This window comes from Taeniopygia guttata, chromosome 4A, assembly GCF_048771995.1.
Source record: "Taeniopygia guttata chromosome 4A, bTaeGut7.mat, whole genome shotgun sequence".
Lineage (NCBI taxonomy): Eukaryota > Metazoa > Chordata > Aves > Passeriformes > Estrildidae > Taeniopygia > Taeniopygia guttata.
In genome coordinates this window covers 8,725,242-8,748,109 of record NC_133029.1, presented here as the reverse complement: position 1 = coordinate 8,748,109, position 22,868 = coordinate 8,725,242, and the positions used below count along the sequence as shown (strand labels likewise).

At 45.2% G+C, this 22,868-nt stretch overlaps 2 protein-coding genes across 3 annotated transcripts; both read right to left on the bottom strand.

Annotated features, from left to right (window-relative positions):
• Positions 1 to 205: 205 nt before the first annotated feature.
• On the bottom strand, positions 206 to 2,253 carry SLC25A5 (solute carrier family 25 member 5). The gene is given in 4 exon segments (NM_001245662.2): positions 206 to 601; positions 1,207 to 1,347; positions 1,462 to 1,948; positions 2,065 to 2,253. Coding segments are annotated over 4 exon segments (897 nt in total). The 5' UTR covers positions 2,176 to 2,253; the 3' UTR covers positions 206 to 443.
• A 1,216-nt stretch (positions 2,254 to 3,469) lies between these two features.
• SLC25A43 (solute carrier family 25 member 43) lies at positions 3,470 to 22,813 on the bottom strand. 2 transcript variants are annotated; one of them, XM_030272597.4, is made up of 5 exons: positions 22,419 to 22,813; positions 19,605 to 19,846; positions 18,436 to 18,608; positions 6,679 to 6,813; positions 3,470 to 5,533 (listed from the first exon to the last, which is right to left on the bottom strand). In XM_030272597.4, exons 1-5 carry the CDS (start codon positions 22,688 to 22,690, stop codon positions 5,429 to 5,431), a joined length of 927 nt encoding a protein of 308 aa, XP_030128457.2. In that variant the 5' UTR covers positions 22,691 to 22,813; the 3' UTR covers positions 3,470 to 5,428. The 2 variants fall into 2 exon arrangements, with proteins under 2 accessions (XP_030128457.2, XP_030128456.2); XM_030272596.4 differs by having other exon boundaries at positions 3,470 to 5,632; positions 22,419 to 22,810.
• Positions 22,814 to 22,868: the final 55 nt, after the last annotated feature.

Below are 22,868 nucleotides of genomic sequence, written 5' to 3'. Positions count from 1 at the left end.
TCAAGCCTACACCACTGGCTTCCCCTGGGGAGGAAACACTACCTATCTTCCTTGGCAGCCTGCACTGTATTTACCTGCCAGTACTTAGCAGGTTCTGAGGCTTGCAGGATAGAGGTGATTCATCTTCCTCCTTCTCTACAACCGCTGAGACTCCCAACCCCCTCATACTTCAACTGCTGTAAGAACAAACATGAGATAAGGAAAATTGGTTTCAGATTTTTATTTCTCTGTACTCTTTAAGCAGGAGTGACTGAAATAGAAACCATCATGAGTCCCATCAGGGGGAATAGTTTGATAAAGACAGGGCAGGCAGTCACCTCTGCCCCATGCCAACCTGTACAAACATCAGCTGCCACTGTTTAGTAACTAGATGGTTTTCAAACAAGTCCGTGAACAGTCATAGACTACACAGAACAACATGCCAGTTCACAATAGGAAACAACTTATGTATACTTCTTGATTTCATCATAGAGGACTAAGACAAAAGCACCACCCATTCCTCGGAGTACGTTTGACCATGCACCTTTGAAAAAGGCCTTGGAGCCCTCATCCCGGGCAATCTTCCGCCAGCAGTCAAGAGTGCCGGAGTACATTATGTCAGCTGCAGGAGACAGACAGCTTTAGAACTGGATGCCCATGATCCCCAACATCCAAGTCAGAAACAGCCTCATGTATCTACTAGCTTTACAACCTCAAATGCATCCCATTTCTTGGCTGACTTTCTCCAATACTAGCACATCAGAGGACGAGACTGCCCAGGAGAGATGGTGCTGCTGCTGCATTGTCTCTGAGAGACACTGGGAGGACCAGTTCAAGCAGAAGGCTGCAACTCCTTGCTTTGACACCAACACTTCCAAACCCAAAAGCTACTGCACAGTTGGCCAGGCTGTGCCTACAATGGAGGCTGTCTTTTCTTGTCCCAGAGACATTGGCTTGCAACATCCAAGGGTGATTTCTGCTGCTCCTACCTACTGACATATACCTGACTTGTGCATGCGACCTTACAGGTGTGCTGCACAGGCTGACCCATTCGTGTTCCTTCCTGTCACCTGCTTCTGCAGCCCCTCCTACACCCCTGCTTACAAGAGATGAGGATATCTACATAGGCTGATGAAAGCCAAGCCACTCTGCCTTCACTTCAGCTCCACCACCAGGTATTGATTCAGGGATGCCATATAACTCTTATACAGCGAGGAAGAAACTTACCTCCTTTCCGGCCAGACTGCATCATCATGCGACGACGAACCGTATCAAAAGGGTAGGAGACCAAACCAGCAACAGCAGTGACGCTCTGAGCAATCATCCAGCTGACAACAATGTGGGTGTTCTTTGGGTCTGGAAGCATGCCTGCAGGAGAGAGGCTTTGATGAGAACGGCAGGTAAGCCACCAGCACTATCGAAATGCACTTCAGGCCTGCCGCAGCCCACAGCTCTGTTTTTGTGCCGTTTGGGTCAACCTACCCTTGGCAGTGTCGTAGATGCCAAAGTAGGCGGCTCTGTAGATGATGATGCCTTGGACAGAGACACTGAAGCCCTGGTACAGGCCCCGAAGGCCATCCGAGCGGAAGATTTTGACCAGGCAGTCACCGAGCCCACTGAACTCCCGGTCGGCCCCGGCTTTACCCACATCCGCTGCCAGGCGGGTTCGGGCAAAGTCAAGGGGGTAGACGAAGCAGAGGGAGGTGGCGCCGGCGGCACCCCCGGATGCCAGGTTACCGGCGAAGTACCGCCAGAACTGGGTTCGCTTGTCCACGCCGCCCAGGAAGATCTGCTTGTACTTATCCTTGAAAGCGAAGTTGAGGGCCTGGGTGGGGAAGTACCGGATCACATTGGCCAGGTTGCCGCGCCAAAAGGAGAGGATGCCCTGCTCCCGCGGGATGCGCACCACGCAGTCGATGATGCCCTTGTACTGCTTGTCGGCGGAGATCTGCTTGCTGGCGTGCTGCACCTGCAGGGGCCGAGATGCCGCCGTCAGCGCCGCTCCCCCGCCAGCCCCCGGCCCACCAACGCCGCCCCCCCTCTCCTTGCGGCGACCTTGGAACGGCCCCGGCCCCCGGCGCTCACCTGCAGCAGCAGCTTGACCCTCTCGATGGGGGCGACAGCTGTCTTGGAGATGGCGGCCGCCACGCCGCCGGCGAGGAAATCCTTGGCGAAGGACACGGCCGCATCGGTCATGGCGGGAGCGGCGCGGGCGGGAGGCGATGCCGGGCGAGGAGGCGGGAGCGGCGCTGAGGGGGCGCCGCAATGGCCGTTAATATAGGGGCCGGGAGCGCGCGCGTGGGCGGGGCGCACGGCCCGCCCGCCCATTGGCTGCGGCAGGGGGCGTGGCCGCCGCAGGGGGACGGGGCCGCCCTTGGACGCGGTGGGGGGCACATGGCCGCGGTGAGGGGATGGGGCAGCGCGGCACGGGGAGCCCGGCATGGAGCACACCGGGACAGGGCATCCCGGCATGGAGCACACCGGGACAGGGCATCCCGGGACGGAGCACACCGGGACAGAGCATCCCGGGATGGAGCACACCGGGACAGAGCATCCCGGGATGGAACACACCGGGATGGAGCACACCGGGATGGAGGTCCCCGGGACAGGGCATCCCGGCATGGAGCACACCGGGACAGGGCATCCCGGGATGGAGCACACCGGGACAGGGCACCGCGGAACGGGACACCCCGGGATAAAACACGCCGGGACGGAGCATCACGGCGTGGAGGATCCCACGCAAGACATAATGCGGCCCTGGCCGGTGACGCCGCCTGTCCCTGCCCCGGGCACACCACATGGCGGTGACGGGCCCATCCCCATACCATGGCGAGAGCCGGCGGGCACGGCACGGCACGGCACGGCACGGCACGGCACGGCACGGCACGGCACGGCACGGCACGGCACGGCACGGCCGCGGCGCGGGCTGGATCGGGGCGGGCTCTGAGGCCGCCTCACCCACGGACGCGGTCAGGCCCCATCTCTCTCAGCGCTGCCCAGAGCCGCCCGAGCACCTCTCTGGATGCTGTCACCCGCACAGTGACCGAGCTCCAGGTCGTGCATGGAGCCCCTGTGCAGTGCTGAGCTCAGCTGAGATGCTCAGACAGAAGCTCAGCAGGTACAACCCGCCCTCCATCACCCAGCGGCATCCAAACGTCACTCGAGTACAACTTCACCTGTCCAAGAGTTTAGCCTTGCTACTGACTGGTTCTTCATGGTCATACACCATTGCACATGTTAGTGCTCCACTGATGAAGGGCTTTCTTTCAGTGACATCTTAAATATTTTAGTGCTGCCTTTTGGGGATTTATCACATGTATTTGTGATTACAAAGGACAGGCTTGGTTGATAAAAGGTTAGGTAGTGCTTGATAGGTCGTAGGAGTGCACTATGATACAAAGGTGGTAGTAGCACATCAGAAACAAGTTAGAGATAACTTTGACTCACTTGACTCTTCAAAGGTTTGAAGAGTTGATCAGACATTCATATGTACCCATTCAATCTTTCAAATCTATTTAGAAATACAGTGTTAGTAAAAAACATACAGGTATGCTTGGACGAGGCAAGAAATCCTTTCCTCCCCAACATGCTTACAATTCACATCTCCATATCCATACATGTCCAGTAAGTCTCAGTATTATTACCTGCACTGTGCCCATGGGAAAACTGAGGCACAGAGAAAGAAGCACCGTTACTAGGCAGGTTTTGATTAGAATCAAAAGCACTTACAGCCTCAGTGTGATGCCTGAGACACCAGATCTGCTCTCTACCATCTTAATTTTTGCTTTCTGTGCCTTCATTTCTTCACTGAGGAAAAAATCAGTATGAAGTACCAGTGCAGCAGAACAGAGCAAGTTCATTAAGAGAGATACTGCAAGACTTCAGCTGTAAGATACATCAACAATTAGTTCTAGGTGCAAGGCAGGCCTTACAGTTATCCCAAATCTTTCTGCAAGTTTCTCTCCACAGTTACAGACTGTTCCTGCATGGATTTGCCAATGCCTCATCCTGCTGTGACATGTTCTAACCAAGCAGTTTCTGAGATTTACTTATTTTCACCCATCAGGGGTTATAAACAGTGCAAAAACACAGATGAGGAGCTGTGTAAAGCAGCAAATGCTGTGCCAAGCCCAGGCAGTGTGCACACACCTTTGTGAGCTGCTGTGACTCCCATGCTGCCAGGGTATGGGAATTCCAGCCAGCTTCCCACATGGACATAGGGTTTGGGTTTTCTATCAGAAGGCACTGGGATGAGGCTGTTCCATAGCTGAACTTCTACAAAGGAACTGGAGCAACACCACAGCTCCTCATATATAACCCAAAATGATCTTTTGTTGTCCAACAGCTCCCAAGAGGCTCATCTGTGGCAGTGGCACTGGCAGTAACCTGGTGCTCTTGCAGAGGTTCCTGTCCTACCTACAGGACCTGTCTGCAGCCCCTGGAGCACAGGGTTCAAGTGGATCAAACACAGGTGGTGTGCATGGTGCTATTCCCTGTGCAAGTTCAGAGCAGCATAGTAGGCCTAGGTCTATGCACTGGAACTAAAAAGTGGTCTAATAAAAAAATAGAACTTTAGAAGTACCTAAACAACATGATGGTTTGTGGCTCTGAAATATCTAACACATTTAAGAACTGCATTTTTGAGGAAATACTTCAGTTAGAGGACTTCAGGAAAATTATTTTTCAAAGTGTGAAGTAATTCATATACATACAGTAACAATGCACGAGAAAGGGAGGAATATTTTTGAGTATGCACTTAAGTTTGTAAAATTGTCATTCCAGTGCATTACAGTCCATTTTCCACATTACAGTTCTGTCTTAGCAAAAGAACAGTTGCAGCAGCATACATTCATCTTTATGCTGGAGATTCAGACAAAAATATTATTCTCAAGTACATCTCAAAAACTAAGGAGTGGATTTGGGAGTGTGACTGAACTAAGACTAATTCTGACTCTGTAGAATGCCACGTCCACACAGTGTTACTAAAAAACCTGGAGATTTCAGTAGAAATTCTTGCATGTTGCGTGTATTTTATTCAGTTTTATTATTTTTAGCTGACTTGGTATCTCAGATTGCTTTAAGAAAATCCATTTTCTTAATGTTTTTGGAGACAATTTATACTCTCATTTCTATTCTCTTGCCTTTCTGCACCTGGTTTAATCTCAAATGGCTATTCAGTTTTAAAAAGCACCTAAAATAATGCCATTTCAAGTTCCAGTAGTATAGAGTTTTCAAACTAGTTGCATCTGTCCTCTTCAGTATGTGCTTGCCAGACATATTCTTTATATCCATTCAGCAAATACAATACAGATTTATTCTTTCCTATCACAGGTGTCTCACTACAAAAATAATGCAGTCCATTGAAATGTCAGTACCTGTAGCTCAGCATATCTTTCTTGCAAAGTTCCTTAAGAAAGGTATTTGTGTATCTGCAGTGGACACTCTGATGTCAGTTTTCAAGTGCTGATTTCCTTGGCTCAAAATTTTCCCTTCGGAGGAGCTTCAATTCTCTCAGTTCTTGTGGGTGTAAGCTCTGGTCAACGCCAGGTGTTAGCTTGTAATTTAAAGGAGATTCAATATAACCATTTCTGTAGAGACAAACCCGCTTGCAGAATTCAAAGGTGCTAAACATAACACCGAAGTATGGCACAATCTGACAAAAAAGCAATATAAGAAAAAAAAAATAGACTCAAAACATCCATAGCTAAGATGTTTTAAAAAAATGGAACTTCTAGGAGTTCAGATCTCATCTAATAATAGACCTTGTCCTCATTTATATAAAATCAGAGTCTCATCTCAAGCTATACTGTCAGCTGCAGTGTTTTAAAAGTAAGAGTTTATTGTTGTTACATAACTAATTATAGCAATATTGTGAAGAAGAAGGTCTGTGCTACCCTATAGATTACCAGAACTTGTCAAATACCAAGCACATCCTAAGCAATCTCAGCAAGTCCTGTCAGGAAATGTAGAATATATTCGACATACACTGGAGTGACTCCACAATTTTCTTCTTTTGCCCCATGCAGAACCAGCAGCTCCAGGGCCACTGGCTTTGTAACAGCCAAGGCAAGGCAGTCACAGGCAGGCCATGACAATCAATCTTACTGTCACTCAATTAGCACTCATTAGCTGACCTGTAGTGCTCTGTGTAGGTAATCCTCATCACAGCACTGTAAAATGTATTTATGTAAATTAAATTACCTTCTGTTTAAGATACCACGCTTTATTTCATGTCTTCAACTCAGCAAAGCTGCAGTAACTGATGCACATGCATTAAATAGCTGGCTGAAAGCACTGCTTTGGACTTCTGGGCAAGTGGCTTATACAAGCACACTTTTTTTACAGCTCACTACAACATGTCAAAGCACTGAAGCTCAGGTCAGAAGGAGAACTTGTTTAGCTGTCCTAAGTGGATTGCTTGCAATCCCTCATCCATTCCAGACCTTGTGTGTTAGGAGCACCCCCTTCAAAGATGTTGAAATGAACTTTCAAGTGGTGACATCTAGAAACCAAGCTTGCATTTGGAGAAATACAACAAACCAAGTTCCAAGTCTGGTTTATAACCTGTTTTGTCACTGATTCTGTCATCTATAAGCTACTAAGTACAAAGGTATGTCATAAGCTTTCTATCCCCAGCTGCCCAAAACTGTCTTGACTCCTTCAGGGTAGTATTTGACTGGGATGAAAGCAACACCTCACCTTGAGCAGACTGGGTGTGAGTCCACTCCAAAGCCCAAGCACACCTTTGTTCTTCACAGTTTGCCGGAAGCAGTCAGTCATGCCAGTAAAATGGACATCAACTCCTCCATAGTGGGGAAGCCAAGGACTCTGAGCCTGTCAAGAGACACCCAGAGGGATTTAGAACAACAATTATTTTCTCCATCCTTGTATATAAGGAACAGTCAACACCAGGTTTCAACAGACAGATCTGGATTCCTCCCAAAAGTATCTAATTTTCATTAAAATATAAATTAAAAAGGGAAAGAACTCACTCTTTGATAGGTATGAAAGTGAACAGTAATTTCACAGAGCGCCTCCTTTTGTACCATGTCACTACTAGAAATAAATCCCACTCTTTGAGGACAAACCATCTGAACCAGAGCCACACATCCCATCAGCCCCATGCCAGCTGCTCAGGTCCAGGTAGAGCTATTTCACACTCCTGGCAGTGGAATGAGAGGGAAGGTTGGAGCCACACTGCCTTCCTGTACCCCTGACTTGTCTCTGGCTGCTGAGGCTGTGCCTGCACTGCTGTGAGAAGCATGAACTGCACTGCAGGCTGAGGAGCAGCAGCACAGCAGAAATGGAAGGATGGAGATTTCAGCCCAGGCTGTTCAGGCCCACCAAGGGCTGCAGGTGAGCAGTTGGTGCCCATGCTCCCATATCAACGTGCTCAGTTGATAGGGACTAGTTAAAGTTACCTGGGGAGAATCCTGCTGGCAGGCAGTTGAACTTCCACTGCAGTACAGGGTCTGTTCACATGGAAGAGGGGTAGTTGGTCATTTTTAACAGCTAAATCCTTCTTCATTAATCTCCTACTGCATTAGCACAGACAGGATGACCTGACCTTGAATAATCTCATCCTCATCCATCTGTGCACATGCAGCCATGGATTTATCTTGCATTGACAAATCAGGGTTTCACTCAAACACAAGTGAACTTGTGTTTGACACAAGTGACTCAACTGGCAAGTGACACTTTGGTGTCAGGGGCCCCAGGACACAGATTGATGCCTTGCAAATTGATCATCCTAAGATAGAAATTTGATAAAAATGGGGATTGTACAGGTAATTAGTGGATGAATATGGGTATCATGATCCCCACATTGATCTGAAACACCACATTGTGTAGCAATTTGTCACTCCTTGTCCAGACTAACCTGTAGCTTCTCAGAGCTGCTAAGCCTATGACAAGCCTCATCAATTGACAAGTGGTGATGAGATTTTCTAGGTGCCTTAGCTATAGCATTTCAAATACTTGGCAACTGAGATGCTGGAAAGGCAAGCAGATGAAAACACATGCTCTATATATATACGAGAAATTACTAATCAAATAATTACTGGCAAGTCTACTGTTAAAATTTAAAGGCTGAACAAAAACCCCTGATAACACCCACACTAAGGGTATGTATTCTTTGTTTTAAAAACCACAGATCATAATTTTTTTCTCTCTTTTTTTTTCTGCCTGATTGAAATGCATGTGAAATACCTCTTATGGCAGGTAACAGGTAAAAACCTTCTGCACAAAGGCTTTCATGTCTGTACTGCAGAAGATGCTGAGTGCTCAAAATGAGACTTCAGAAACCAGTTCCATAAGAATGGTGATATTAGCACCAGTAATGCTTAGAAGAAAACTAAAACTATTAAAGTATCCCTAAAAATGCAACAGCAGTCACAGGAGAACTGGATTCAAAACCCTGTTCTGCTTTCTGGACTGTCAGTCAGGTTCCACAAGGTTTTTTTTTGTAAATGAAGTTATAAGTAGCCAAGCAGTAAAGAAAGACAGGTTTCTGAAATGCTTCAAGAATGCAAGAATGCCATTAAGATATGATTTCCTTCCTTTTTCAGTCCCTTTGTGGTAAGCAGGGCATGGCCTGCAAGAATTTAACTGCGTGAATTTGACTTAATCCCCTTCATTACGGTGCACATTGCAAAGGCCCAGATCAAAGGTTTGATTGCAGTACTCTTGCCTGCAACACCAAAAGAAGTGACAACCACAGTGCAGATTTCAGTGACACAGTAAACACCTCCAGAAGGCAGTTTAAGAGGAACAGGTAAGTCAAGCCTCTAGATTTCCAATGTGCCTATAGATACTGACCTTGAGAGATTTACTGAAATTATTTATAGCACCATTCCCCATAGACAGAGCTGTTTCTAAGATTTCAGTCTGTGAAGTAAAGGTAAAGTATGTGTTGCCAGCCTTTCTGCTACACACGGTCATTAAATAACAATTGTCCACAGAATCTCAGAATCACTTACTGCAAGAGGAAAACTAAAAACTGTATCAGTGTGTAGTTAAAACTTCAATATTTTGGAACATAGCTAAATTAAGTTAAAATGTATTAATAAAAGAATAATGGAAATGCGTTTCATTTGGCACTGTTGTTCATGAAAAAGAGTAGCTGAGGGTTTTGGTGGTTCTTCATCTAAGCATGTCCACCACACTGCAACCCTCACAACCACCCTATGGCACCAGAGCCAGAAAATGGAAGGCGTGAACCAGACCAAACTGGTTTTTCTACCTCTTTTGCAGAAACCTATCACGACATACAAATCAAACAGCTAATCTCATCCCCAAAAAGTCAGCTTTATGACAGAGAATTTCATGCGCCTCAAAGCAGCTGAATTCCTTGCTTTTGACACCCCTTGACACTATGGGCTGCTGCATGGAAACCTGCTTATTTTGAAGACTTCCTTTCTCCCAGTTGCAGCTGTCTCAAACTGCAGGAGGCTGGGGATACAGCTCCCTGTGCTGATAACACAGAGCCAAGGTGTTACTCATAGCAGTAGCAGGGCTAAGTTGCTTCTCTTTTTACCTCTGATGGACAGTGGGCTCTCTAAATGATTAAAGCACATCAAATGCAGACTTGCCTCCACTTGCTCTCTCACTAACACAGTATTTTTATGTCCAGAGCCCAAGTTGATTATGTCACTGCAACACATCTACAGAGGTAGCATTGTTCTACTGCAACACTCAAAAACCAAGAGAGATGTACAAAAAATGCCCAACTACCTGCACACAATATTCTTTTAAAAGAAACAAAATATTTAAATAAGAATGCAGTGTCATGACTGCAGGTTAATTGTTATAGGTAATTGTTACCTGAAGACTCTTCAGACACTGTCTCTCCCATTGTCTGCATTACGAGGTGACTGCCACAACAACATAATCCCATTCTGGCAACTCATCTCACAGACCTGTTCAATGACCCCCCTCAGCCCCTCTCCTGGGCAGACAAAAACTTTTCACTTGTTTTTTGGGACATTTTGGTTTGCATTATTTGTATTCACATGTACCGGAGACTATGAATTCATGTATTTAATTCATGTATTTCCCCCCTTTTCCCTGTTCATAAAGTCTGTTGGTACAAATATTTACTATTTATTTTTTGAGTACACATTACTCTTGGCACAGAATATGGAAGATAGCTAACAGTGAATAGCTGTCATCAGTGTCATCAGCTGTACCCTGATGGCAGAGAGAGTAAAACTGCTTGTTATTTACATATTTTCAACAGATTCAGGTGTCCTACATTTCTGATCACTTAAAAAACCAAACAAAAAAAAAAGTGCAGGAAGACAATTCACACACAGCTCAAGAGTTCACACTCTTAATCTGGAAGCTAAAAAAAGAGATCTTTGCAGTCTGGGTTAATAAGGGCACATGCAGCAGGCAAGTGCAGCTGTAGTTCAAAGGAAACTGAGGGTCAAGGATTGCTGTTTTCATTCAAGTTAATAATACTCCAGTCAACAGAAATTTTACTCAAGTGAGAACTGGATGCTTGAAAGAGCGTTTCATTCCACTACAATGAAAAAAAAATTAAAATCATTAACACGTGTAAATACGTGTTAATATTTTGGGGGAAAAGGCATCCTCTTGGGCTTAATAAATTCTTCCTCCTAAAGGTCAGCCTTACTCAACAGTCATTCCCTGTCAGTGGTTTAGTAATGCTGACATACGCCTGGTTAAAGTCTACCCAAAGGTATTTAGGCAGAGAGGAAGGTAAACCATGGCAAGCTATCAGGATACAGTCAGTTCAGAGCAGCACAGCACAGCTGACCTCCAGCGTCCTGCACTCCAGGAACACCTTGTCCCTTCCTCTGTAACCTGAACTGGGAACAAATCATGCCTTTCTGGGAACAACGGCACCAAGTGAGCAAAACAGCTTCATGCTGGGTCAAAAGCTTGACTCTTTGCTTTAAATGTATATAACCAGGCCTGTCGTACCCTGAGGCTTCACAGTTGGTTGCAGAATCACTCCTTTGCTGCTGAGCCTAAGCTTCCTCTGCTTTAACACCTGCTGTGTGAGGAAGTCCTTAATACAGAAGTATTTTTCCTCAAGGCAGTGCAAACCCCTTGCATGGGCAGCTCTGGGTGTTTCCAAATGCCACCCAGATGGTTCAGCTCAAGCCCTACAAATGGGTGCATCATTTTCATGCACATTAACACTAATTTATTTAATGGTGCAAAACTTTAGGCAGACTGGCTTGGTCCCATCCTTCACACAGTGGATGGCAATGCTAGTTCCTGCATCTCCTGCTGTCTATCTAGGAACTGAGGAGAAAATTAATTTTTAACAGGACTGGGGCTTTTCACAGGTCATACTTTCATTTGTCTTATGTGGATGAGCTAAGGATTTACACAAAATCAAAATAAATCACCTATAAAAGAATCACAGAATCACAGAATGAACCAGGTTGGAAAAGACCTTTTGAGATCAAGTCCAACCTATGACCTAATACCTCCTCATCAACTAAACCATGGCACTACGTGACACATCCAGTCTTTTTTAAAAAATGTCCAGGGATAGTGATTCCATCATCTCCCTGGGAAGATGATTCCATTGCCCAATCACTCTTTCAGTGAAGATTTTTTTCCTAACCTAAATTTCCCGTGGCATAGGGGAAGTTTAACTCGTCTTAAGACTGTGTTCTCTTGTTCTGTCCGCTGCTGCCTGCAAGAAGAGACCAACCCCCACCTGACTGCAACTTTCAGGAAGTTGTAGAGAGTGATAAGGTCACCTCTGAGTCTCCTTTTTTCCAGGCTAAACAACCCCAGCTCCCTCAGCTGTTCCTCACAGAGCCTGTGTTCCAAGCCCCTCACCAGCCTTATTGCCCATCTCTGGATGTGTTTGAGCATCTCAATATCCTTCCTAAAAGGAGGGGCCCAGAACTGGACACAGCACTCAAGGTACAGCCTCACCAGTGCCAAGTACAGGGGAAGGATGACCTCCCTGCTCCTGCTGGCCACACAATTCCTGATACAGACCAGGATGTCATTGGCCTTTTTGGCCACCTGGGCACACTGCTGGCTCATGTTCAGTCAACCACCCCCCCCAGGTCCCTTTCTGCCTGGGCACTGTTCAGCCACTCTGTCCCCTGAGCACCTGTAGCACTGCAGGGAGTTGTTGTGGCCATCAAGAGAGTGTTGATCAACTTTTAGCTCCTGTTTATGGAGTGTTTTCCATAATTAGTCACCTCACATGTCATAGTACATCATTCTAAGCACAGACAAATGGACACAAGGCTGTCCTGTGTAAGTGGGGGGTAACAGTACTAGCTGTACCTCCAGAGACAGTATTGCATTAAAGTGATGTCTGTAATAGCTGTGTGTGAGCAGCAGCAAAGCCAGCCTGTGTCAGGTCCTGTCTGCTGGGTGAGTTTATGAAGTTTAAAAAGGTGGGCTGAGTTAACCCAGCTGATCTGTCCCAAAGCAGATTAAAGAGCTCTCACTCACACCACACTGATGACAACGCTGAGGCACTGTAAGAAGCTGGCAGACATGATCAGCTGGCACTACCAAATCTCGCTTTGGGGGGGCATGGTGGCCACTTGAATGGCTGGGGAGAGCATTTGGAGAGAATTGCATTCTGCCACCCCTCAGACTTCCTGCATTTCAAACAGGTGAAATGTGTTTTCCTGCTTTTCTTCAGCAGGCCACTGCGTTGCAGTGCAAAGCTAATCTACCTCAAGGTATTACACAATTATCACACCACAGCTTCTGGAGTGAACAGGTTTAGAGTTAAGGCAGACCTCACAGTTAAAGCAGCCCAGTCCTGCTTCCAATTCTTGAGCTACAATTTCTTCCTCTTATTCAGTTTTCCTACCAACACTGTTCAGTGTTCCAACTTGACAGAGAGTCAGTCCTCATGCTTTTCTCCTGTGGAAGTCTAGGGATCTAAGAGAAATACTTCTGAGATTTGTTCAGATTCATAAAAGCTGATCTAGGCTGTTACAGAAGACAAAGCCTATGTTATGCTCCATAGATTTTTTCCGGCATTGTCTCAACCATCTACCAGACAAAATACTTCCCTAACCAGCAGAGCAGCATTCTGCAACAGCTTTAGAAAGTGGTATAAAATTTTTTTCATTGTTTCATCAATGAAACAATAAAAATTGCAGGTAGCTCAAAGTATTCAGATAAACAAGAGTAAGGAGACAGTAAACAAGAAAAGGAAAGAAGGGATTTTACCACAACCAGAATCTGTCATCTATCCTACTTGCTGATAACCAGAGCAGCCAGGCTGGTCTCAAATTCAAATACCACCCAGGCATGGGAGCCTGGCTGATGCCTGAATCCTAGCAGCAAAAAGAAGATGAGCGTGAGATCAAAGAGAGAAGTAAGAAAAGTAAGAACTCACGCTGCAGTCTCCCCCTTAGAGATGAGACTCTAAATATTTCACCTATCTCTGCACTTGTTTTCACAAACTTGATGGAAGTTCCTGCCTCTGAAATCTCCGCTATTGTCAAGTTTACTTGAAGCTGCACAGCAGAATCAAAAGTTATTGGGGCAAGGACTAGGATAGAGAGCTAGCAATACTGCTCCTTATTTGCTCCCACACTATGGAATTTGTGTGGTCAAATGGCTCAATTTCTGAAAACTTTTGTTTCCTGCTGTTCACTATTAAAAGGTCTTCCTGCCCAAAGTCTCATGAATGCTTTTGAGATGTATGAACCACATGATCCAAAACGGATTTCTTAGTTTTAAACCAGGTCATGACTCCAGTAACTTCCATATTCCCAGCTGAGAAGAACACAGATCTCACCACCAGCAGTGACACTACAGCTTGTGAGCTTCCAGAGGCTGCACACCAGCCCAGTACTGTCCCAATGACAGAACTCTTTGCAAGTCACTCATGCTTAAGCAAAGCAGGAGCACTGCTCATCCTCTCAGCAAAGAGAAGGAACATTTATCGTTCTCTTTTTCAAAACTCTTTAACCCAGCCACTGGGTTCTTGCTAGACTGACTTTTACCCTGCAAGGGGACTATTTAAAAATAAATACTTAAATAACAGTATTCCTTTTAAAAGAGAGGTTTAACTTTAAACAGGGTACCTCACAAAGGAAATTACTAGTTTTTTTTCACGTTACTAAGACACAGCATTTCCATAATTTACATCAGATTTCACATTGGCAGAGCATCTTGTTTTCCAAAGAACAAAAAAATCCAACAAAAATCCCAAAACACATTGCAGATTTATAGACAGTTTTGGCCAAACTGATTGAATTTGAAAAGAGGCCACTTCTTGGGTGATGCATGGCAACCATCTACACTAACCAAAAACAATAGGCCTGTTTGTTTGCAGGAGTGAAGCAAAGTCAAAGCCTGCATTTTGATACAGAAAGATCAGCACTGAACAATGCTTTCCCCACAGAGATGTCCTCACAGCTTAAGGATGCAGTGCAGTCAACACCAAAAATGTGCTGAACCCTTCACTTTACTGACAGTATGATTTATTCTATATTACACGGGTTTGATGGCAAAGCTATACCTGAGTAGCATTTACTGGTGAAGGAGAGTTGAAGAAAGGTTTTAGTCAAAGATTAATATCAAAGTATTGAGACAGGGCTGACCTTCTGAAGACAATGCAAAGTTTGTTCATGCAAGCAGGTGAGGAATAACTGTGGAGTATCTATGAGGCTTTAAGGACATCTTTGTGCATTTTGCTTTAAAAATTACCAAGGTCACAGGTCAGTCTGGGATGGAGGCTGAGAAGTGCCACTCTGGGGTGTCTGAGCCCACCTCTGCACGTCCTGAGCACAGAGGGAAGTGCCAAACTTGGCTGTTGGGTTTGCATTGACCATTTGTGTGTTTGTGTGTTTTCAGTTCCATACATAGCCTGGGATGGATGCCATTCTAATAATAATCTTCTGCACAGCCTTTACAACTTTAAATTCAACTTCCCTTACTGAAATGCCACAGCTTAGTCCAATAGGCACTTATGAAGGTTATCATTGGCCAAAAAATAGATGTGGGAAAGTAGAAACATTACTGGTGCTTCCTCAGACCAGACTCATTCAAAGTAAAAGTTACATGCAAAAGGTAGAAAAAAAAAAACTGAAAAAGAAAAAAGTGTTCTTGTATGCAAGTCTGTAAGGTAAAAAGGACAGTACTTGAATATGGCTGAGAAACTGGATTTAACAAAGAACATCACCTATTGTGAGGTAAGGAAGGAAAGCCAAGAATAACAGTCAGAATAATATAAAGATCAGTAAGTTTTTGTTCAGAAACTGAAACATCATAAAAGTAAGTCAGGAAAGCACTTACTATAGAACATAGCCCTCTCTTTCATGAATCCCCTTCTACAGATGCACAACAAAAGCAATATTTCCATGCTGAAACATGCATACAGTACCTCTGAATTCTCTAACATGCCAATCAGGAGCAAAGTGAAAAAAGGAAGACAAAGGAATAAAATTAGGATAAGCACAACACAGAGGACTCAAATACTAAGTAAGATTCACTCATATTAATTAACATTTCTTTTAAGAAAAACATTCAAGCATATATAGCAAACACAGCATCTTAAAAAAAAATAAACTCAATAAAGCTAATTCTAACAGCAAAGGTGGGAGAAGCCATGGTTACAGAGCACATCTGATACCCTAAATCATCACCAAAACACAATTCTTCCTCAAGAATCGTTCACTGACAGTCAGCTCCTACTCCCACAGCTGTCAGTGACAGAAGCAGCCAACGTCACAAGTGTAGGATTCAGATATTTAAAATAAGAAAGGAGGAAGCAAGATTATTACAATGGAGATTAAAAATAGCATCATATCCTTCCTCCTATAGCAGAATTAATTTCCTAGTCTATGCAAACACTTCAAGCATTGTCCAGATGAGCTGAATGGAGGTAAGTCTTCTAACACTGCCTAGCACATCAGGTAAAGATCTGAATGGGGATGTCCTGGTCTCATGCCTGTACTCTACCTCAGAATCTATGGAGACAACCTTCTGTCCTATTTTCTCTGCTCTATTTTTGAAGCTCCTGAGTCTTACAACTCCTTGGCTCCCCATCACCATCAGCTTCATTGGAAAAATCTTCTTTAGCAACATACTCCCTCCATCTGTCAGGCTTGTGGGACAAAAGGTAGGGAAAAGGAATCTCATACTGACTTTCACAGTGGGCTGGGTTCCTCTTCATAGACCATAAATCCAGCATGCACTGCCTCACAAAAAGCCCAGCACTTCTCCACGTGCACTGCAGAGCACACAGCAGGCCCAGAGGTAGCTGAAGGCTTTGGTAGTTCTCTTTTTCTATCAGCCAGAAAACCAAATCACTAAATAGAGGCTGCTCAGAATAAGATGTGTGAGAAAAACTGATCAGAAGTATCTGTTCCCCTATTTTCTACAGAAATCTGAAATGTCTTGAAGTTCTTTTCCTTTTCCTCCCCCTTTCTAGGTCCATCCCTTTTCATGATACTTTTCCTGGTGCTGTACTAGGCATTTCTCTCTTCTGACCAGCACCCTACAAACTGCACAGACCAGCAAGCACAAAGCAGAGCTGATCTCTGCAAAGCTGGGCCATACCCTGGTGCAAATGGGTAATGGATTATCCAAACTTCTTGGATAATCTTGCAGGAGTTCCAGTGAGCTCTTGGTATCAATGTGAGTTGCAATTTTAAACAGGTCTCTTTTTTGGACAACTCTACATGAATTAAGTAATTTCCAGTACCCAACAAATTACAGGATTTTGCCAAGGGTGCTTGCTCTTTTGAAATATCCTTGCCTTCTCCCACACCTTCAGAATAAATCACTGAACAGGAGGTGTTTCTCTAAGCTCAAAGAATCCCTATTCGGTGTTGCAATGCACTTATGAGGAAGAAACCCTCTCTGCTGATGAGCCTTTTGTTTTCATGTAAAGTATTTTTAGCCTCTCCAAGTAGTACATATGTAGGCTATAAATCCAGTTCCCGTGTTGCTGAAGCGCCGATCAGACGATCAAGCCTCCCCTCGGTGGAAGAGCCCAGCCTAGTGGCAGGAAAATGAAACGAGTGCCGTCCCACTTCTTCACTCCTGTCAGACACAGCCCGACACAAAACCGCACCAGTTACAGCCAAAACCGACTTCTGAACAGATTACAGAATCTGAGTGTTCAAGTAACTGTTTCATCGATAGAAAATATTAAAAGGGAAACAGCACAGTAAACGCCTTTATTTTCTTTTATTCTTCAGGGCAACAGTATTGCTGTGAGCCTAAGAATTTAAAGCAATAGAAGGCTTATAGGAGTATTTGCTTTTCTCAGACCTACTGGTACAGCTGGATAAAATGATCAAGTTTTCCTGCTCAGAATTTTTCTTGTCTGAAATATTTTATAAGATACCTGATGAAAGCACTCAGTTTTAAACCTCGACTTCTGGACACATCAGCTACACGAGCTGGTCTGACAAAAGCCCCTTTCTCCTCCTGCTGAGGTTCTCTGCTGCAAGATGGAGAGAGGGCAGTGAAGGCTCTGTGACACAGCATCTGAGCCCTGAAAAGGGGAACTTGGGGAGCAGGAGAGGGAAATGAACAGTTTCACTGATCTTTTGCTACCTTGTGACTTGCCACCAGGCTACCACTTGATGAAGGGGGCAAGGACCTATTTAAGGCTGCAACAATTACTGACTGTTTTTCTAAAAATACCATAAAAGCCTCCCATAAATCTGCATTCCCAGGAACTAGGCTGAAAACCCAAACTCATATGCCCCTGCCAGAGAATGACCACATGATGAAAACTATTCACTGTCTCTCTACTAAAGTTGTAATGAAAAGTTAACATCAGGAAGTGAATTATGTCAGTGAGAGGGAAGCTGTGGGATAGTGGTTGTTTTGTGGGGTCTGGGTCTTTTTTACATCATTATTGTTAAAGTTCTGGAGAACAGATCAGGAAGTAACTCTGGTTTTGTTGATGTTCCAGGAAAACAGCAGCACCTGCAGCAGGTAAGTCACTTGTTAACCAGAGGAGTCAGAAGTAAGAACAAAGACAATGATCCTTAAGACTTAATACTGAGCAAGTTTGTTTTGTGGTGAGGCATAAATGGCAGACACATAAGCTCTGAAAATCACATGGATCTCATTCATCCTGCCTACCACCAAGCGGACTGAATTTCTTCAGCTGGCAAACTTTCAAACTTTCACCGAAGGTTTGCCAGTTCTGAATTTTGAGAATTTGATGAACTACTATGAAAAAGGAAAGAAATAAAACTACAGAGATGGAGTCTGAGGGCATAAACATATCCCATGATAGTACTTGAACTCACATTAAAGGTATAACCGCACACTCATAGCAATGGTTTCCAGAGTTTAAAAACAAAACAACAAACAAAAACCCACCAATGAGCAAAAAAACCAACAAAACCAAAACCAAAGTCTCTGTAGCCTACTGGTAAGGGAAATAAAGTGGTACACATGATCACAAGTTCTTGAACCAAGTACCTATGACAAAGTACTGGTAACATGAATATTCTGTACCTGCATCTTCCTCTTGACAGTCTCAAAGGGGAAAGAAAGTGTCTGTGCCACAGCAGCTGCTACACAGCCATTTGCAAAGTTCTGAAGAGGAGTGAAAAGAACTATGGGCTGTTGCCAGATTGTGTCTAGACTGATGTAAACAAAGAATGAGCCTGCAGAAAATGGGACAGCACCTAGAAAGCAAACCAGACAGGATTAAATCAACACACTGTACACTAAGAAAGGACAGCTGCCCATCACATAACCAGAAAGCTGGGAGGAGCTGCTGCCAATTTACACGTCACATTCCACAAACCCAATGCAGATTTTGAAGAGCTTTACTCTTTAGTCCCTGGTTTATCACCAAAGACCCCTTTTGTACCATCTAGATATGCTGACAGGGGCATACATTTACCCATTAGAATGTTCACATTGTTAGAATTATTAACTGCTATAGTCTAATGACAGGTCAGGCTGCCATGTTTCTCCAGATTCTCTCTTGTGACCAGCTCTTTCCCAGTCCAACCCAACCCTAGCATTTGCACAGGTAATCAGAGCGATGTCTTCAGTCGAGCTCACCAGGGATACTTCTGGCCTCTTTTGCTTGTTTCATGCTCTCATCAGTTTTATAGTGGGATTATACATTTATTATTATTGTTACACATTTTATATAATGTCATATTGTGAAAGAGTGGACTCAGTTAAATGGCATTTTTAAAGTCCATGCAGAGTAAACAGTTAATTAATAATTTCAAGTAAAGAGAATATAATGAATCTTCATTTTTCACACCTACTATATACTATACCTCACACTGGTTTCACTGAACAGCTCAGGAGACACTTTCACACTCAAAAGGAACTACAAACACTCTGTGTGTGTGTGTCTAAATGTGTTTTAAGAGTTTAATGGTGAAAATTGTGCATCCAAGCACAATTAGATCTTCTATAAAAGAAGGAAAATAGTATTTTTCTGAACACTTAACCATACATAAAATGCTACACATATGGTCCTAATTTGAAGTAAAACAGCTGCAGCAAAGGTTATCAGTATTGCAGTGCCTTGAAAATTTCTGTATCTTCTACAAGAAAACATTCCTATTTGCTTTTGAAATCAAGTGAGCAAGTGAACACACTACACAGCTGCAACAAAAGCCAGGCAGTGAGGTGATTTCACCCCACTATTGCTTTACCTAATATTGCTGGTGAAACACCACGGTAGAGCGCACGGAGCCCCTCTTGATGATAGATCTTGTAAAAAGCATGAAAAATTCCCTGGTAAGATGGTTCCAGCCGGTTCTGCACGATGAGCCGTGTTTTAATCACGTCAGTGGGGTATGTCACGATGGTGGCAACCATGCCAGCCAGGCTTCCTGCCATGATGGCTCTCCAGTGCGAGATATGGCCCAGCTCATCCATGAAAAGGGTAACAAGTCTAAAGCAAATACATAAAGGAAGTACTATTAATGACACTATGAAGAAAACACATGAAAAATTAAGGCAGATGATTCTTGATGCAAATGTTCTGTCCTCAAGCCACTTCAGCAGCAGGAATTGAAATTTTAGCATGTGATTCATCCAAGATCTTATTATACATAACACCACACAAAGATGAAAATCTTTTACAGGATGAAAATCTTTCTTTTGTATTTCCACATACAGGATGAAAATTACCATGATTCAAAACACATCTGCAAGAAATTATCCGATCATCAGTTAAAGACACTGGTCCAACCTGCCAGTGAAGGTTATCACGTAAGAGGAAATATGTAAATAATGACATCCCAGGCCTTCTGAGAGCACCTGAACCTTTCTGTTACTTATCTTGGGACAGGAAGGTTCACAGGGACACGCCTCCAGAGAATACTTATGTCCAGCCACTATTACGCTCAGGAGTTTAAGTCTCAATTTGAAAATTTGAAATTGAAGCACAGTTTTAAAAGCTACACACAAATCATAAATTTGTGGTGCACTGAAGGACTTTTCTATGACAGGAAACTCCTACAGCAGGGAGTAATGTCCTGGAGGCAGCAAGAAGCAAGTAAAAACACTTCAGAGCTTTAACTGGATGTAAAGAAATGTATTATTCTATTCTGGCAGCATTAACTAAAATATCTAAACAGCACATCTGTTACACCTAGGTGGTGTAACCATGTGCAGAACAGAATAATTCGCAAGTATTTACAAGTCACTGCTTGCTCAGTCGATGTTTTTTCACTTGAATGTGCATTTCCTACTGCATGACAAATCCCAGCATCTACTTGTCTCAAGCCCTGGGAGTGCCCAGGGAGAAAGCCCAGCCAAGCAGAAGCAAAAGGGATAAACCTTTTTTCCTGTGTGTATTATGCAGTCCCTAAACCCACACAGCCTGATTTTCCTGCGTGTGGACAAATGTGTGGGGAAGGTGGAGGGGTGTCTCTGGGCACAACGTGATAACATTTCAAACTGCCATGGAAAGACAAGAGTCTGCAAACTGTGCTCAGTCCTGCTCCTCCTGGGCCTGTTTACCTAAGCTGCCCTATAGCATTTCTCTTTTTGTGTTTCTTGCCTTTATGTACACTATTCTCCCAGTAAAAAAGACTTTCCAAAACCCCCAAATAGTATATCAAGGACTAAGCATAGGCACCTTGTATTTAATTTCCTGGTAGCCTACTTCCACCCATAATTCAGAACATCCTGTACAAACTAGGCACAAACTTTAGCCTTGCAAAAGGCATACACTGTTTCAAGCTGAACAAACAATGAAGTTATTTTGCTCAAAATCAACTGCTGTATGTTGGTACAACACACTGCCTTTTTTGTGAACTTTAAATTGCATTTAAATTACTGTTTGTACCTTCCCACTCGTATTATGTTGCTCTTTGTTTGACCACTGCATCAATTATGGCACAAAAAAGCTGTCCAGTTTTAGGGTCACCTAATTTCTGGTCTCCTGAAGGGTGCAGGCAGTCATGGGCAGATGACTTGCTGGGACAGATGAGTGACAAACCCAGCAGGTTGGCAGCACCAGCAGGGCTGTGCTGCTGCCCAGAACAGAACAACTCAGCTGCCAGCTGAGTGGAAATGTCATGTGCATGAACAGCTGACTGCAATAAAAAAAAAAAAAAAGAAGCCCAGCCCCCAGAGTGGCAAAACATTCTAATGTGTGCAAACAGTCAGGCACTCCCTGCACAGGCTGAGAGATAACAGGCAGCAGAGGGAATCCTAGGAAACAGCACAGCCAGCAGAGATCCATCAGCACTGTGGATGTTCATCCTGCTGCAGTCCTTCCAGCACTTACCTTAGTTTAAAATCTGTGTATTATCAAAAACATGGTCTTTAAACAAACGATGTCACATATCAACATCAAAACCGATCAAATTTGCTTAACAGCTCCTGCATGATAGGGTAAAAATATCTGACTTGTGATTTTGTTAGTTTCTGTGATACAAACAACAGACATACTTGAGAGTATACAAATTAATTAAAGAAACTGGTTGCAAAGAACAGATGTGACAGCCGCACCTGCAGGTTGCACTGGAACTTCATTTCTAAATGAACCCGAGGAAAAAAATTTTAACAGACTATCCACCTTTCATCATGTGAAGAATACCTATGATTTTATAAGCAATTGCTGGCATATCAACAGGCCCTAACAATCGCTACGCGCTAAACAAATTAGGTAAATAAAATTACAAGAGTCCGCGTCCCTGAGGAGAAGGGGCGCACAGCCACTGACCGGCAGGCACGGACAGAGCCATCAGACCGAGCCCGGCACAGACAGAGCCATCAGATTGAACCCGGCACGGACAGAGCCATCAGACCGAGCCCGGCACGGACAGAGCCATCAGATTGAACCCGGCACGGACAGAGCCATCAGACCGAGCCCGGACGGACAGAGCCATCAGACCGAGCCCGGCTCTCCCTCCGCTGCCCCGCTGTGAGGAAGGCGGCGGAGCCCCCGAGCCGCGGAGCCCCCGAGCCGCGGAGCCCCCGAGCGGCGGAGCCCCGCGCGGGCGGTCGCTTACCGGCGTGAGGCGGCGAGCTGCAGGGCGCTGTAGGGGCACAGGCGCAGGCAGGCCGTGAGGTTCCCCTTCCAGAGGGCCCGCACGCCCTCGGTGCGGCACAGGCTGCGCCCGGCGCCGCGCAGCCCCCGCCGGCAGTGCCAGGTGCCCACCTGCGCCAGCACCGTCAGCAGCTCCAGCGGCGCCGTCAGGCTGAGGCTCAGCGCGCCCGCCAGCCCCGCGCAGCCCAGGCGCTGCAGGGCGGTGACCCGGCCGTCCCGGCGCAGGGTGGCCATGGCCCCGCCGTTCCGCCGGAGCGGAGCGGAGCCGAGCGGAGCGCACCGAGCGGCGCGGCCCGGCCCGGCCCGGCCCGGCCCGGCGCGGCCACAGCGGGGGCGGCGCCGCCCGCCTCCGCCGCCGGGGGGCGCTGTGGCGCGGGGCTCCGCGCGCCCCGCGCTCGCGCTGCGGAGGCGG

Bases quoted from the DNA above. Each gene is read 5' to 3' on its own strand.
- SLC25A43 (XM_030272596.4), bottom strand. From the start codon at position 22,690: ATGGCCACCCTGCGCCGGGACGGCCGGGTCACCGCCCTGCAGCGCCTG. The intron at 18,609-19,604 runs GTAAAGCAATAG...TTTGCTTTCTAG, and splicing joins TGTTTCACCAGCAATATTAG to GTGCTGTCCCATTTTCTGCA. The intron at 5,633-6,678 runs GTGAGGTGTTGC...CTTTTTTGTCAG, and splicing joins TCACACCCAGTCTGCTCAAG to ATTGTGCCATACTTCGGTGT.